Genomic DNA, 18,668 nt, shown 5'->3' with positions numbered 1-18,668 from the left:
CTTAGAGTCAGACTAACCAGACTTAAAATCACTCAGTCTTCATGTTTAAGTTATTCTTTTTCAAGCATCACTGAGATCTCTTTAAATTTACATAAATTGAAAAAACCTTTATGTAATAAACTATGCAAATAAACGTTAAAAATTAACAAAAATCTCTTAACATTGACTAAATAGACTACTTTCATGTAATAACCTAGTAAAGTAAGTTTCTTAGCAAAAAGTATTTTAAAATAATATTAATCAGTTACATTTTTCTTCAATATAAAGAAAGCTAATCTAATAGGAACATTCTAATTTGAATTGCAAAAATTTGATCTGAGAAATAACAACACGTCCAGTGTCTCATCACCAAGTCTGCTTCTGAATTTGTTGCACCTATATGCAACTGCTGAGAAAGTGCATTAAGGTTCAATGGAAGTTGGAAGAATTGTTAGTAAATACTTATAAGCCCGCTCTAGGTTATAGCTCTGAGTAGAATTTGAAGACTCATACAGGTTCATTTCTTTCTTAACAATTTTGGAAAAATCATTTTCATGCTGTTTTCTATTTCCAGCTGAAGCTTTTCTTTGAGCATCAAATCACTTTTTTCTGTGGCTCAACTTCCATATTTCATTTTAATCTTCATCATTTTTTCACCATTTAATATCTCAATTAATGAAACAATTTGATTTTTTATCAGGACTTTGCTCGGACTTGAAAATGTACGCTTTATTTCATCATCGTCAGCCAAATTGTCACTATGTGGATTTTGTAGGTAGCATAAAACGCCACTCAACTCATTTCTTCGGCGATCTTTCATGCGCTTTTGTAAATGTATCTTGAATTTAGAAGCCAAATCGGAGCTGTTGTATCGTTTTTCTACAGCGCGTTTTGGCGATTACATTTTGCCTTACTTAGACCCTAGATATCTACTCACCAGTGTTTCCAACTGTGGCGACTTTTAGAGGGACGTAGTGAGGTAGTGGAGATCTCAGACAAATCAGCCAAAAGTAGTGACTTTTGATATTTTTTAATTTATTTTTTGAGAAATTTATGTTTATAGTTTTCAAATTTACATATTTTTCTCTACTTTATAGAGCTTTCTGGCAACTACTAATATTATTATGATATACAAAACTGTATTTCTAGATTTCTCTACAGTGTGCACAGCTAGAAATCTGTAAAGGAAACATTTTGTAACAAAAATAAATCTGCCCAAGGATTTTTTTAAAATTACTAAATTGAAAATAGTAACTCCCGAATAAAATCTGTCTCGAGGTTGTAAAAGGCGTCAGAAATTCTGAAATCAATTTTTGCTTTATAGTGGTATGCATATGCGGTGTATACCTGAACAGCGGATTAAGCGATAAGCGAGCTATGCGGGCGCGTATGGCCCCGAAGGTGCTCCCGCAGTTTTTTAAAATGCTACTGAAAAAAGGAATTGCAAAAACACTTCGATATATATATATAGATACATTTAACAAATTTATGTATTGGTAAACTACCTTTTGTTACATAATTCATATTGATTATTTGTCTGTAAATTAGGAGCGAGTAAAATTACCGCTTGTAAAATCTGTTTTACTTATATACAAAGATTTTAAACATATCATTGTAAAAGGAACATCTGGAATTTTAAGGTATGTAATAGTAAGTGGAAAAACTTATAGATTTATATAATATGTAAAATAAAATGCAAATTCATAAAATTTGTACAAACGCTCCAGATCAAAACCGAATATATAATACTACGCCAGTCCTGTGAATGTATATGCTTTCTGTGCTGAAAAAGTGTTTATGGTACGTCACGCGAAAAGAATTATTGATTTAATATTAAAATAATTTCTATGTTAAGCTATGATAGAAAAATGAATTTATGTATAATATTTTGATATTTAGTTGTTTGAGGAGGGGCAGTGTCCGAAACGTTTTATTGTTCTTATAACCGTATCAACTAAATAAAGATGGAATACCGTCAAGTGTTGAAATAGAAACACACCTTGTGTTAGCGAATCAAAGAAATAAGACAACACGGTTTCAGAAGATTTAAAATTATTATTATTATTATTATTTTGGTGTGATTGGAGGTAATCGATTTTGCGAGTGAAAAACATAGAAACATCAAATTCAGTCTTCAATTTAGTGTACATTTTTTATTAAAAATTTTTCGCAAAAATGAATAACAACTGTTCTGTTAAAAAATGATCAAAGTCGTGCAAAATAACTTAAATAGATTATCAAAAAATTATCACAATGATGTCTTAAGATTTTTTATTTCTTCAAGCTAATTGGTCTGTGAAAAGGAAATAAAATTTTACATAAACGTATATAATTTTTCTAGTCTGTCTCTATAGCTTGTTCTATTACCGTTACAATGATTGTTATTTACTATTTTGTTTGAATTGATTATTCAGCAACATAAATGATGTCTTCTTCGTCAGCTGTATTTGAGTGTAATCTCATCATGTTGATTTGTTCTTAAATTTTTATAAGAATTATGTTTAATAGGAGGAATTAAAAAGAATTATTTTCAGTTTTATCCATCTTGATATAACGGGTATAACTCTTCTTTTTTTTGTAAAAACAATTGTCACCAAGATTAAAACAATCATTCAATATTTGACAAGTATACTTACTTCTGCGGCAGTTGGCCTGTAACTAACTAATTTCTTTTACTTACTTTTTGTGATGAGATAACATTAAATAATTTATCATTATCTATAAAGCACTGCAGCAGTGCGCGTTGGTGGATTAACATTACAGTATGGAGTTAAAGTATATTAACAGTGTTGCCATTCCTAGTACATTTATACTTTTCGGGTACATTTTGCCCTTTCGAGTATATTGAAAGTACACTTAGATTTTTAGTACATTATAATGTTTCAGTACCATTTATAATACAAAATAATATTTCAAGCCTTAACGAAAAAATGTGAAAAAATTAGTGTAATAAAGTCTCACTAGTGTCACACTGCTTGCTAATTTGATTTATCCAATCACAACATAAACATGGTGTATGTCGGTCGATGTCAACAACATACATTGACATTGAAGGGGGGTTTAGCTGGGCCGCACTCAAAAGTATAGCCCCAGAACTAGAAGATGAAAGAAGGGGAAAGTATGGATGAAGAGGTTATCGAGTGAAGGTGAAAGAAAGTGTGATAGGATAGGTTATAGTTTAGGAGGGTTTATGAGTTCCTCGCATCGCATTTATTGAAAAGCAAATCAATTACAAAGATATGATACAAAACAGTACAGTAAAGATATAGGTACAATATGAAAGTGGCGCGACAATTGTTTAATTGAATTATTATAGTTGATACTACCGTTATAGTTAACTCTACATAATACATAATACATCGATTTGACAATTAAGTACATTCACAAGATAACTTGTTAGATACGGTACAATGAGAAGATAGCGCGACAATTGTTTATTAGTGTTTACACAGGCAATACTACTGTTAGGTTAATACTACATAAAACACCGATTTGACACTACAATACATTCAGTACAATAAGAAGATGTCGCGACATTTGCTTATTTAAATTTTTACAGGTTATACTGCTGAAAAGGTAAGCAATACATAATACATCAATATGACTATTGATTACATCTACTGGATAACATTTTAGTACAAATGCAGCACACACTGGGAAACGCATTATGCCTAGGGAGGCGAAATTAATCCCACCTACAAAACCCTAGTTAAGCACCTTAATGTCTGATGCAAAAGTTTTTAGTGCTTTGTAGTATTTTTTTTCCCGAATGAGCATGTGATTCTGGCATGGCCATAAGTCGTTGTTTTCTTGGACTGTGTTCCTAAGCTGTCTTCTTTGGGCGCTGTAATTTGGACAGTTCCATAGGATGTGCATAGGGTCTTCATCCTTGTTGGTGTCGCATTGGCACTTCCCATCCGTTTTATTTAGGAACCTCCTGAGATAGCTCCGGAAGTTCCCGTGGCCTGTGATGAGCTGGGTTATGCAGTAGTTGGTAACAAAGTGTTTATAGTGATTCCTGTCCCTGACACTTGGGATGACACCAAATGTGACCCTGCCCATGGTACTAGTTGTCCACCTGTCTTGCCAGGTTTCCCAGGTTTTCTCTTTAATGCTGTTTTTCAGCCAGGTGAGTGGTGCGAGTCCAAATGAGGGGTTGCGGCACCAGGTAGGGGCAGAACGGACCAAGAGGTTGGCCCTCTCATTCCCTTGAACCCCTGTGTGACCGCGGACCCAGGCGAACCTAATGTCGATGCTTTCTCTCATTGAAAATAGTAGGCTGGCACTTTCCTAGATGATGTGCTTAGCGTTCAGGTTCTTTAGCTGTAGTAGAGCCACTTTGCTATCGCTGAAAATCTTGACACTTTTCAGGCTGTGGGTGATGTTGTGTTGGTGGATCCAGTCGAGTGCTTTACGAATGGCGAAGGACTCAGCCTGCTTGGCCGTACAGTGGTTCGCCAACCTAAACCATGCTTGATGGACGTTACAATTGATGGTGACAACGAAAGCGCTGCCGACCCCTTTTTCAGACTTGGAGCCATCTGTATAAATACAGAAGCCCGTCTGGGTCAGGGAGCCATCCATCGTGAAAATTTCTTATAGTGAGGTCTTGGGGTGATACAGTACTTGCTGATTGTTGAAGTCGAGATTATAGGAGTTTATGTGGTTCGTGATGTTCTCATTGGCTTGGCTGTCCACTAAATTATTCATGACTTCATTGAATTTACGTCCTTTTGTGAGCTTGAGCAGTTGGTGGCTCCAGACCTTTTCCTTGATAATGAGGTCTATAGGAATGTGGTTTGCGGTGGCTAGGAGTGCATCTGTGGGGGCCGTTTTATAGGCCTTAGTAATTGAGATGAGGGTGAGCCTTTGTGCCGAAATCAGCTTCCTCTTGTTGTGCACTTTTGTAATTGATGTCCCCCAAACCTCCGACCCATAGGTCAGGATGGGTTCGATTACCGTGATGTATAGTAGTCGGCGAGCCACGCTGCCGTAACCCCAGTGGTTTCGGGCTATGGAGGCCAATGAGTGCATAACTGTGACTGCCTTCTTGTAAACATGGTGCACTTGATGTTTCCAAGTAAGCCTATTATCCAAGATCACTCCTAGGTATTTGAGTCTGTCACTATTTTTTATGTGTTTCCCGCCCATTTTTAATGGGTGGTCTTTGGGAAAAGAACGCAGCTGCACTTTTCATAGTTGATCCTGAGTTTTGATTTGTGGCTCCAATCTGAGATCACTCGTAGAATGTCGTTTGTCCTGACTTGTAGAACCTCTTGGTTGTTATGTGAGATGGCCAGGATCATGTCATCTGCATAACCTTGAATGTTGCAGATGCTATCCCCAGGAAAGCTAGACCTAAGTTCCAGGAGGCTATTGTACATCACGTTCCAAAGGAATGGCCCGGACCTGGAGTCCTGTGGGCACCCCCTGTTTATGCTTTTGTTAAGGTGAATTTGTTCATTGTTTATTATCATAATCTTCCTATCCTTCAGGTAATCTTTTGCCAGATTAAAGATGTTCTTCGGACAACCAAAGGCTTTAATGCTTGTGAGGATAGTAGGCCACCATGCATGGTCGAAAGCTCCTTTGTAATCGATCGAAATCACCATGGTATGCTCCCCCCTGCTCTCGGCTTCGGTTATAAAGTTAACAATGGCGTCAATGGCAGTGACCGTACTCCTCCCCCTCCTAAAACCATACTGCTGATCACTTAGGTAGTTGTTGCATTCACAGTGATAGATCAGTCTGTTTGCCATGAGCCTGTCTAAGATTTTCCCCAAAACGGAGTAGGGAGATCGGCCTGTAGTCTGAGGAGTTGGAGGGGTTCTTTTGGTTTGGTATTAGCTTGATTGAGGCAGTTTTTCAAATTTTCGGGAAGTAAGCCTGCTGCAAGCACTTGTATATCATGCTGAACGTGGTTGGTATTGCCTCGAAAGCCATCTTGGCCATCCTGGGGGTTATGTTGTCATTCCCCAGTGCCTTGTGAAGTTTAAGCTTCCGGAACTCTGTTGCAATTTCCTGGTAGGAAAACTGACTGTCGTCGTCGGTATCTGGTGCAATTTGGCTGTTTCTTCTGATATCCTTGTGTGTTATGCTGTCCGTGCTTGGGTCGTCGTTCGGGAAGAGATCATTAATGATTTTATCATAGGTGTCTTTGATTGAAGTGGTGGGGTTATTAATACTGGAATTAAAGTTGTTTGGGATCCTTGTGCACTTTACTTTGCCCTTTGCTACATATGGCGTGGACCAGGGCTTTCGTCCACCGAGTTCAGAACAGAACTCCCTCCAGGAGTCCGTACGCGCTTTGCATATGGAAGTTTTATATTCCCGGAATAGCGTGAGATATTCCTGCCGGAGTACCTCTCGCCTGTCATGATCATGTTCGCACCTGAACCGGTTCCTGGATTTTCTGAGATTGCTCCTCTGGTCTGTCAGCTCTCTGTTCCACCAGGGGGGCAGATTGCCTGGTTGCCTTGGTCTTGGTAGTGTTGTAATATGCTTTGAGTATTAGATTTTGCAAATTTTCTATGGTACCCTCCAAATCCATAGTTTCCATAGTCTCCATTGGTTCTGTATGCCAGTTTAGCCTTATAAATTCCGGAAAAAGGTCCCACCTAGTTTTTTGCCTGATACGGTAATGTTTGACCACGCCAATGGCACTGATTGTCATCTCAATGTATCGGTGGTCACTGGCTGAGTGAACGTAAAGTGTGCTACATTGGATCCCTTGTGAAGTGAGTAGACGGTTAGCCAGGCAGATGTCAACCCAGCTTTCCCCCGTGGATGAGGAGTATGTTGCCAGTTTACTTGTGTTGGTCGATTGCAGGTCCAGTCTATTAATTAATTCCACCACCTTGTACCCCCTTGGGTCCTCTACTGGGCTGTGCCAGAGCTGGGATTTTGCGTTGAAGTCCCCTGTTACCAGGATGAGGATGCACTTCAGTTGTTGGATGATTTCTTGTAGGTCTTCTAGCGGTTCTATAATGTCCTCTGAAGGCAAGCAGTAGAATGAGATGATGGCTGTTGAAGAGGTATCGGTTATGATGATGATAGTTGTGTAATGCTGGTTTAGTTGATGAGCATTGTTATTCTTGTTTACCATGATAATCCCAGTCTTCGGGTTCCCAGAGGTGTCGGAGTGGTTAAATATATTGAGGTTCCCAAAGAGGGCTATCCTTTTATCAAAACAATATGGCTCCTGGACAACAAGGATGTCAGCTTGTTATGTATTTGCCATATGCAAAGTCTCTGTAGCAGCGGCCTTAGATCGTTGCAAATTTATTTGCAGCAGCTTGAGGTTCCCTTGGTGTGTGTTAGTTCCCATAATTTGTTTGTTTTATTACTTGCTCCCTTATTTTTATAGTCTGCGGACACTTGGGGTCAAATGCGTTGTGATTAGTTGGCTGGCGCCTTTCCGGTGGGAGATCCTTGTTTGCTGTTTTGCATACAATACAGCAGGCTGGCTGCTCTCTCCTGGAGCACTCACTGTACCTGTGGGTCTTAGAACAGTGGCTGCAGCTTTGCTTTGAGGTACAGTCTCTAGCCAGGTGGTTGAAACCATAACACTGAAAACACCAGGTTATGTGCACATAGTCGTCTATTAAAACGTTGGCCCAGGAGATTGATATATACTTCTCTTTAATGAGGTGGCTCCGTATAAATGGAGTAGTAGACAGCACGTGACGACAGTTCTCTTTCGTGTTTCCTCTTGTTAGCGTGGTACTAATTCTGGTGGATGCCACATAATCTTCTTTGTTAATCCCATGTAGGGATTCGTTTTGTTCGTATATCATATTTATGATGTCATCGTCTTTGACCGAGTTAGGAACGTTTAGCATTATAACCCGTGGCCTTCTACCTTCTGAAAGCTTTGTTCTTATCAGTGGCTGAACTTCCGGGAGCCCTTGGATGGCCTGTTCTAGGACAGTGGCGTCTCTTTTGCTGCTTGTGCGGAAACACAGCCCTTCTCCTTGCACTTGTTTGATGGCTGTAACTTTAATTTTAAGTTTGTCTGGCTTTACTTCTTTAAATATGTTTTGTTTTATGTTTTCCATATTAACTTTCTTCCTGTTTGTGTCATTGGGGTATACTATTACTGCATAGCTGCTGCTACACCCTTCACTTCTTATTTTCTTGTTAATTGATCTGGATATTGTCTTGGTGGTTAAGCTCTATGGGATACTTGATTTAACCATTTCAGAGTATAGTGGTGTCGTCTTTGGTTGCGTCTGTTGGCACAGACATTGTTGTTGATTCACCACTGTGCCAGTCTTAGATGACCTAAGCTCCACTAAGCTACCATACAGTTTGTTAATGGTAGCGAACATTGCGGTAGCCCTCTCCTTGACTTCTTTCTTGTCCGGTACCGATGGGTTGTATTTGCTAGGTTGTGGAAGCAATTGCACGATCTGTTGGAGATGCTCGTTGGCTTCGGCTAGTAGCATAGCCTCCAGTGTGGTGGAAAATCCGTCATTAGGGATAATCCTAGACTTGGAGGTATCCTCACATTCTGTATCTGAGGAGTCTAAGTCCTCATCTGGTTCTCCCTTTTTTCCTCGTTGAGATAATTTACCATCCCTATTTTGCCCTTAGCCGAGTAAATCTTGGAGTATTGTTTAGTGCAACGACCAACCAAAAGGATGTAGTGTGAGTGTTTTGTGTAGGTAAAAGATGCCTTATGGCTACAGACTCTGTCTCAGGAGTGTAGCTCGCTGAGACAGAGGGGAAGAGGTTGGTTGGCTTGCGTGAAATAATTAAATTCCTCTTACCAGCAGTTGTGGTGTCCTCCTGATAATTATGGCCTCCTGTGAGACCAAGCTACTTTGGATATCCCAGAAGTTGATGGTCACACTATGTGTCAGTCGGTCTGGTCCTGTCTTAATTTCTAAGTCCAGCACTTGTACGACACTACATGGGTGCCCACTTTGGGAACTTGTCAGACACCAGAAGTGGGAATGTCAGCTGCTAAAACTTTTAGTTGTCCGACCGCAAACAATGGCGAACCAAACTTGAATAAGCTTACTCACGTGTTAACTGTTACCTCCTGCTGTGTACCTAGTTCGAACTTCGGAAATAGACTCGTCCAGTTTAGGGGTCGAAGGGTTAAATTAGTTTAAAATATCTCTTCTCGTCTTCTAATTATATTTGGTCTTTTGCATCAAAATCAAAGTCCAAACGAAGCAAACGACTAGAACGAACGTCTCACTCCTAACAGACCTAAACTCACCAAAACACGTCCAAACAGATCGGTCTTCTGAACTGTAATCGTCAACAACATACAGATAGTTGAACGTGCAAATGTTATAACTCAATGGTCGTCTTTCACTCGTGTCCAGGGCTGTGGAATTGCGTAAAAATCTACCAACTCCGACTCCGACCAAGGGAGGACTTGTTACCAAAAGAGACCCGGAAATTCTGATGTCATCACGTGACCTCAGAATAAAAGATTCAATAAATAGAGTTCTAATAGAGAAAGAGCATAGAAACTTTTTATTCCAATGCTAAAAGACTCCTCTAAGTAATATATAAATATGTATTCGATAATTTTTACTTTTCCGGCTGTTATGCAGAAGGAAAGTGTAGCGCTCTGTCAAAAAATGACCCTTTCCAAATTTTTACATTTTTGGACTCAGGACACCTCGAAATTTTGAGATATGCAAAAGATTTGAAGTTTTATTTTTTCTATATGTGTGGATGTTAGACTGTGCGTGAGGGGCATAATTTTGTTTACCTTAAAGCCTAATAATTTCTGTGGTCAGATGAGGACACAGGAATTAGTTATTAAGTGTCAAAGTGGTTGAACTAAATCATGTCCCCCCATATACATTCTAACATCTTAGACAAAAACATCTTAACGGGTTTTACTGCACTATTGTATTATAAAATGGCAAAAAAGCTTACTTTGAGGGTAGAGACGAGTTTTATTCTATTTTTTTAAATTTTGAACGCTAATAATGAGTAAAATATTCATTACGAGATATCACACATGACCCCTTTTATGTCTTCACCCTGTCAACTTTTAATTAAAAACCAAAATTTAATAGTAGAGGAGAAAGTGGTATTATGGAACCCCAATTACATTTTAGGTTGGTTGGTTGGTTAATTTTTATTGGCACAAAAGCCATGCAGGCTATACTGCGCTACGACACATGGTATGATTGGGCGTATAAGATAAATAGGAAAACACATATATACACATAAATGATACATAACAGTTTAACCATTAAAAAGCCAATTGTAATATAAATATAATATCTAAAATGTAATAAATAAATAAATAAACAACAAGAAATATATAGAATAATTTAAACATGCAATACAAAGTAAATAAAACTATACAATAAATAAATCATCATATTTCTCTATACATATTAATGACTTTCAGAGAGTCCAGCATATTATCCAGATTTGGCCTCTGGCCCAAAATGTCTCTAAAGTTTGCATTTCCGAAATGCTCTCTATGATTCTGATCAAAAGCAACACATTTGCAGTACTGATATACTGGTTTGTCATCTCCCTTCAAAAGGTATTGATGAGTCAGTCGAGTGTGTCCAATTCTCAAACGAGTAAGGACAACCTCAGATCTCCTATCATACTGCCTATTATGTGTCCAATTTTCTACTAAAGGTTTGATCTCATATAGTTTATTGTGGATCTGTGCGTTCCACATAATTTGCCATCTCTCTGCTAGTCGTTTTTTAACGACTACCTTCAAATCACCTCCTTCAATACGCATTGTATGCTGTGGATAACTTGCTGACTTTGCAGATGTGTCAGCTTCTTTGTTTCCTCTTATACCGTGTTTCCCCGAAAATAAGACATCCGCAGAAAATAAGACCTAGCACAGATTTTGCTGAATTGCGAAATATAAGACCTCCCACTGAAAGTAAGACCTAGCGAAGTTTTTTTTAGTCGTAACGGTCATCGACAGGTGGTTAAAAGTGGCCGTTGGCTTTTTGAAAGTACAGCCACACGGCATGATTTGCATAAGACTATGGTTGGGACTCACAGATTTACATAACGTTACGGCTGGTGATGGCTAATTGGTCGGCCGGGAATAACGCCACATGACATTTGCATAGTGCTACGGTTCAGTAAGTACTAATTGGTCATTGAGTCTGATGTTGACGCTATAAAATGGCGACAGTTCGACACACCAGATACACGTCAATCTCGTCTAAGTTCGACTTGGAAATTTTTTTGTTCAATAATAAATGTGAATTCTTCTTCCTGGAAAAAATAAGACATTCCCTGAAAATAAGACCTAGTGCATTTTTCAGAGCAAAAATTAATATAAGACACTGTCTTATTTTCGGGGAAACACGGTACCTACATGGCCTGGGACCAAACAAAATTTTACAAAGAAACACCTTGCAAGAAGATGGCAAAACAGTATACGAATTTTAGTCACTATGGAGTGGCAACTAGGTTCTGGTGAGATCAAAGCCTGAAGTGCACTAACTGAGTCAGTGTAAATCATGCAGCAACGATGACCTTTCCTATTTATGTACTTTAAGGCTAAATAAATAGCCTGCAACTCTGCAGAAAAGATGGAAGAATTTGGTGCTATTTGTTTTGCCACAATTTCATCCTGGCAAACAAAGGCTACGCCAACATAGTTATCCGATTTAGATCCATCGGTGTATATAGGAATTAAATTCCTGTCACGATATTGAATTTCTGCGAAGTGCTGTCTATAGACATAGTCTAGCGTGGTTTCTTTTGGTAACTGCTTTAAGCTTAAATCAACATCTATCACTGGGGTTGACCAAGGTGGAATACTATTAACCTCAACCTGTGAGATGTTGCTTGTGTTAAGGTCAATCGTGCTGCTTACATTCTCCATTCTTATGTTGAATGTAGGGACACAACTTCGGCAAGCTTCAAATAGCCTTTTCAGCTGAGTATCTGATACTGTAAATTCAACTGAAGGTTTAGTATGAGATTTCTGTTTTATATAATAAAAAAGAGACAATTGTTCTCTCCTATGAGATAGTGGAGGCTCATAAGCATCCACGTACAGACTTTGGACAGGAGAGGTGCAGAAGGTACCAGTGCACAGACGTAATGCTTGATGATGAATTGGATCCAGCATCCGAAGAGTAGATTCCCTTGCAGAGCCATACACAACACATCCTTAGTCCAGCTTACAGCGGACAAGGGCCCTATAAATCCTGCGCATAGAACATTTGTCTGCTCCCCAAGATGAGCAGCACAGTACCTTTAAAAGGTTCAGAGATATTAAACATCTACTCTTCAAATTGCGCAAGTGTGGCAATAACGTCAGTTTATGGTCGAACAAAACACCCAAAAATTTTTCCTCCTTCACCACTGGGATTTTGACCCCATTTAGGTAAATTTTGGGATCAAAGTGCAAACCACGCCTTTGGCAAAAGTAGATGCACGAGGTCTTCTCCGTGTTAAAACTAAGAGCATTGGTCTTGGACCAATTTTCTATGCGATTTAAAGAGGTTTGCAGTTGTCTCTCAATGAAACTCATGTTACTAGACTGGCAGGAGATCTGAAAGTCGTCCACATACAAAGAGTGTTTCACACTAGGGGGAAGACAGTTAGCTATGCTATTAATTTTAATTAGGAACAGAGTCACACTCAACATAGAGCCTTGAGGGACACCTTCTTCTTGGGTGAAGAGCCTAGATAAGGTGTTGCCCATCCTGACATAGAATCTTCGATTCTGTAGAAAGTATTTTATAAAAATTGGCAAATTACCCCACAACCCAAATTCGTAGAGATCACGGAGTATCCTGTATCGCCAACAGCTATCATAGGCCTTCTCTATATCAAAAAATACAGACACTAGGTGCTGTCGTCTAACAAACACTTCGCGAATAGATGTTTCAAGGTTTACTAAATTGTCAGTGGTACTTCTGTTCCTACGAAAACCACTCTGATGTGGTGAAAAGTATTCATTTTTCTCTAAGAGATACATCAGACGTCTGTTTACCATCCTCTCAAAGAATTTACACAGGCAACTTGTCAGAGAGATTGGTCTGTAATTAGAGGGATCTTGTGGTCTTTACCAAGCTTCGGAATGGGAATAATGATAGAAAGCCTCCAAGAGTCAGGAAAAGTATGTTCTGTCCATATTCTGTTAAACAGATTTAGAAGATTACAAAGGGAATTGTTTGACAGATTTTTAATCATGCTGTAGTGGATTTTATCCGGGCCGGCAGCACTATTCCCCAAGCGAGAGATTGCTGTATGTAGTTCTATGCTAGTGAATGGCACATTATATTCCTCATTATATGAGGAATGAAAGTTTAAATATTGTTTTTCACTTTGGGCTTTATAAGCCTAAAAATTTCTTGAATACATAATATTGCTGGATGAAGTAGAAAATGTTTTACCCAATAAATCAGCAATACCCTGTATGTCGCTGATTATTGTGCCATTATTTTCCAGCATGAACAGAGAGTGAGAAGCATATTTCCCATTAATTTTATGTATTTTATCTCAGACTGCTTTTGAGCTGGTGGAAGATGTTATACTAGAAACATACTTCCTCCAAGAATCCCTTTTGCTTTGCCTCCTTATTCTTCTGGCATTTGCCTTTGCTTTTTGAAAAGCAACCAAATTATCAGCAATGGGGTACCTTCTGAAAATCTCCCATGCTTTCTTTTGTGTTTTTAATGCTGCCTCGCAATTCTGGTTCCACCATGGTTTCGGATGCTTTGGATATCCAGTTGATGTTTTCCCCATTGTTTTTTCAGCTGCCTGAATGATACTGGAAGTGACAACCTCAACTGCATCATTGATATCTGCAGTATTGACCATTTCCTCAGTAATGTCAGCCAAAGTGGAGAATGCAGGCCAATCTGCCGTTTCAAGTTTCCAGTGTGGTGGACAGGCTGTTTCACAGCTTTCTCTGCCTTGATATTTTAGAAATATTGGGAAGTGTATTAGATCTGACCTCCCATGAAAATGCTGAAAACAGGTTTGGGGTTGCTAATGATAGATCAATGGCAGTGAATATTCTTGTTCGGGCACAGAAATATGTCACTTCTCCAGTATTAAATAAATATAGTTGGTGATTACCTATAAATCTTTCAATGGTCCTACCTCAACGGTTAATGTCGAGACTGTCCCACATTGGATGGTGACCATTGAAATCACCAAGTAAAAGGAATAGTGTTGGCAGCTGTTCAACCAAGGCATCCAGTTCATCCTCATTGACTCTGACATCTGGTGGCAAGTATATAGAACAAACTGTGACAGTTACTCCAATAAAAATTCTGGCTGCCACAGCTTGCAAATCAGTGGTTATTTGTACTGGCAAGGATGGGATGTGATTTGAAACTACAATAGCCACACCTCCTCTGGCACAGTTGTGGCTATCATCATCCTTGCGGTAAAGATCGAATCTTCTTAAAGAAATATCTTTTCCAGGTTTTAGATGTGTTTCCTGGAGTGAGAGATGAGGTGGAATTGTAGATGATGTCAAGTGTTTAACCTCAGAGAAGTTGTTACGGAAACCACAACAGTTCCATTGGATTATTTTATAACCCATTCTGTGTTTGAGCCACTATTCATAGCGAGGTTATCCCTCTTTAATTTAACAGGGGTTTTTTTTTTTGGAGGTGACATTGGTTTTGTCACCTCCATGTTAGGCTCTTCATCAGATATGTCAGAAAACTCACTCATAGATTGAACTTCTGATTTTATTGAGACTATAGAGAGGGCTGCTTTCACTTTTTTTGTTTGTTAAGTGGGTTCTTACTGGCTTTTTTAGAACCCACATTTCTGGTTGTTACCCCTGTTTTTGTTACAGTGGTTTTGGCCTTTGTGTTCTCCTTTTCTTCTGATTGTGCAGATGGGATCAATAAACATTTTGCATGGCAAGTAAGAGATTCACTTGGGGGACAGAAATATCTGTTTGAACTCCACATGTCTTAGTAGATTTCAAAACTGCAGCAAAAGACATTTGCTGCAGTTTTGAAATCACCTGGAGTCACCATGCGATGGGCTTCTGGATATGATACGTTTTTCACAGTTTTCACCCGTTGAATCTCCTTTTCTCTTTGCCATGCAGGGCATTTCTGGGAATAGGCAGGATGGGCATCTTTACAGTTCACACAGTGTGGAGTACTTTTACCTACAGTACTGTCGTGACCTTCAGTTCCACACTGTGCACATAAGCTTTTGCCTCGGCAGGTGGTCTGGGAATGTCCAAATCACTGGCATTTGAAGCAATGCAACGGATTTGGAATATACAGACAAACTTGGCAGCGCAGGTATCCTGCTGTAACAAAGGATGGTAATGTTGGGTTGTCGAATGTGAGAATTAGATGTTTTGTGGGTATCAACTTGCCATCTCGGCAGATTGAAATGCGTTGGACAGAAGTGACAGCTTGGTCCAACAGGCCAATCTGAATGTCTGACTCGTCTTCAGACATCAAATAGAACTGATATATCACACCATGTGATGAGTTCAAACTTGTGTGTGGTGTGACTAATATTCCCATGTCTCCAAGAGTCTTCATTGTTGAAAGCTTTGTTGTTTGTTGAGGAGAGGCTGTTTCTACTAGTAGGTCTCCTGTCCTCCATTTTTGAATGTTTTTTAGGTGCCTAATCGTTGATTCAAAAAAGGAGAACGCTTAGTGAGGGGTTTTTCTCCAGTTGCGTGCACTATTAAGTTGGCAGGTTGACTGGAGGGCTTTTCTTTGGTCTTGGATATTGATACTTCTGGATGTTTTGAGTTTTTGGAATCCATAATTAATATTTAAATATTCAGCTCCTAGTGACCCCACCCATCATGGAGCCCAACAAGGAGATGCCGTCACATGGGAAAAAACCATAAACCATCACACCAGGGTTTCCCAGGAGCTATACCTTCACAATGCAGTCAAGAAGAGCACAACTAGTCTGACATGTCCACCCGGTCTGCATCAATCAGTTGACTCCAGGCCAAGGTCAAGAACGACTCAACGACCAGCCGATTGACTGAAACAGTGCCTGATTTCAGCCACCCGTTTATCCAAAGCAGTGTGTTGGGGACGTTATGTTCCCCCTCAACTACCAGGATCCCCCTTTCCAGCATACGGGATACCATGCACAGCAAACACTTGGATGGGCGTTCAGATCCCAGGGATGGTAAAGAATTACTAAACCATCTCTGGGAGGTCCCCTCACCACGGACAGGAACCCACATCAAGGGGGGAATGGACTGAGTCATATGCGTTCATTCAAAATATGGATGGTCTTCAGACTTGTCTCATCTGTCACGAAAAGATCACAAATAATAAAAATTCAACTTCGACATTTCTTTACAAAACATATACATTCACAAGCAAATATCTGGCAGGTGACGCACGGAAGAGAGCTGTTACAGAACTTCAGTTTCATATTTGACAACTGGACACACAGACCACAAAGCTGGCATGATTTACAGATTTCCAGATAGTGCAAATATCGTCAAAGAGGAAAACCATTCACAGATGGCGATTACATTAAATAGTGCTTTGTGAAAGCATCAGAAGAGCTTTTTTCTGACTTTAAAAATAAAGAAGCAATCACGAAAAGAATAAAAGAATTGAACTCTATCTGCGAAAACAGTGCAAGACATAATTTCCAAAATGTCTTCAAATGTAACAGAGAAGCAAGTCGAAGATATTAAGCTGGCTTCTGCAATATCAATTGCAACAGATGAGTAGTGTGATATTAGTGATAAAGCACAAGTAACCCACTTTGTATGATATATGTCAGCACAGGGTCCCAAAGAAGAACTTCTTGGACTGTTGCTACTCAAGGGACAAACATGTGGAGAAGATATTGTGAATGCTATAGAAACATACCTGAAAAACACTGGAATTGACCTAAATAAAATAATTTCCATTGCTACTGATGGAGCTAAAATTATGACAGGCATAAACAAAGGAGCAGTTTCAATTTTAATGAGAAAAATTTACCACAAAATTCTCACGCTCCACTGCATAATACATGAAGAAGTGCTTTGTGCCCAAACATTTCCCAAAGGAATGGTTGCGGTAATGAACTTTGTCATCAAAGTAACAGCATCTTGGCCAAACCACTCTATCATTGCCAATTTAAGGTACTCTTGGACGTAATGGATAGCAAGTACCTAGATTTACTTCTGCACAATATGGTTCACTGACTTTCCAGAGGTAATGTACTGAAATGCTTTACTTCATGTTTAGAAGAAATAAAATTGTTCCTATGTAAAATAACATCAAACATCAAGAATTGTAATTTTTGTAGCCATGTGTCTTCTTTCATTTCATGGTCGACATTACTTCATACCTTAACTCCTTAAGGACATATCCTGAGATATCTCAGGCAAGTTACATAAAACTTGGGCGTTTGGACCTCTAAAAAAATTTTTGTTTTTTTTTTTTTTTTTGATTTTTGGAATGTTTTCTAAGTCTCCAAATTTTTTCAAAATTTTTTTCCCGCGCGAAAAAATTTTATTGTGATTTTAATTTACCTTTAATGACGCACGATTCACGCTTAATTGTTTTTTAATGGGAGTTTGATATCAAATTTCATTCATCGTTCTAAAGTTGTAGTGCACGGATTTTCCTTCGGTAAAGTTATTTAAAGCTAGTTTCTGATATCAAAAACGACTTCCAATAGTTTTTAAATTTTTTTTAATTAATAAATTTTATTATATATAAGTTTAATTAATTCAGGGGGGTCGGAAATCACAATAAAAATTTTAATTTTTTAAAAATATTTAAAAATATATGGCCAGCTAGTATTCATCCTACTATAAACCCATTGCCTCCTGAGACTTCTATGAGAATGTTCCGGGAAATCCAACTCCAGCTGTGTTCAAGGTCATCCAGCTGTGTAAACAATGACTCATCAGTGTCAGATTTCACAGAAAGTCAAGACAAAGGAAAATAAAATTTGAAGCTTTTTCTTCAAAATTAATGCATTTTTTTCAGTTTTAAATATTTTTATGTTTAATTACATTAATATCAAAAATTTCTTCGTACGCAACGGGTTAATGCTTTGAATATATTAATGCAACGGAAAAGAAACATCGCATATACATTATTGAAAGAAGTAGAATGCTTTGAAAATAAATCACAAGTTCTCACCGAAGATATAGGGAGAGGTGAATTACTTAATTTCAAGAATTTAAGATAATATCATGATGGAAAAAGCAGTTGTTTTGATGCAATTTATTTCAACGATTCAAAGAAAATAAGGCTACACTAGCTTTCATCATATGTACTCTCAAATAAATGTCAATGAACTTAACTTAACACCTTTCGACACAGATGCTGTTCACTGCAGATGCAGTTAATAGATTTTAAAAGCAAGGAACTGTGGAGCAACAAATTTACGGATCTGATTAGCTGCTTGAAAGAACTTGAAATAGAGAAATCTAATTTAATTTCTCATCACAAGTGGACAGCTATAAAACAACTGCCTAAAATAGAAACAATAATATTTGATAAATGGAATAGTTTGCCTGACATATGACACGTTAAAAAAAAACTAGCTTTTGGTATTCTCACAATCTTTGGCTCTACATATATATTCAAACAAATATTCTCAACTATGAACCAAATAAAAAATAAACTTAGAAGCAGAATAACGGATGAAAATTTACAATCTTGCATTCAATTAAAAATAAGTAGCTATTTGCCAGATATAGTAAAACTATCAAAAGCAATGCGTGGACACTGTTCTAATTAATT

The 18,668-nt window shown here is 38.4% G+C and overlaps 1 protein-coding gene across 1 annotated transcript in view; it reads right to left on the bottom strand.

Moving 5' to 3' along the window:
* Positions 1 to 15,482, bottom strand: part of LOC111631153 — a 39,083-nt gene extending 23,601 nt beyond the window's left edge. The window contains 5 exon segments of the mRNA XM_023375354.1: positions 8,165 to 8,559; positions 11,520 to 13,017; positions 13,020 to 13,871; positions 14,945 to 15,158; positions 15,222 to 15,482. Coding sequence (XP_023231122.1) covers positions 8,165 to 8,559; positions 11,520 to 13,017; positions 13,020 to 13,871; positions 14,945 to 15,158; positions 15,222 to 15,482 — 3,220 coding nt within the window.
* Positions 15,483 to 18,668: the final 3,186 nt, after the last annotated feature.

This window comes from Centruroides sculpturatus, unplaced genomic scaffold (assembly GCF_000671375.1).
Source record: "Centruroides sculpturatus isolate CEXI.00-Female unplaced genomic scaffold, Cexi_2.0 scaffold641, whole genome shotgun sequence".
Classification (NCBI taxonomy): Eukaryota; Metazoa; Arthropoda; class Arachnida; order Scorpiones; family Buthidae; genus Centruroides; species Centruroides sculpturatus.
The sequence above is the reverse complement of the archived record's forward strand: the minus strand, read 5'-3'. Positions and strand labels throughout refer to the sequence as shown.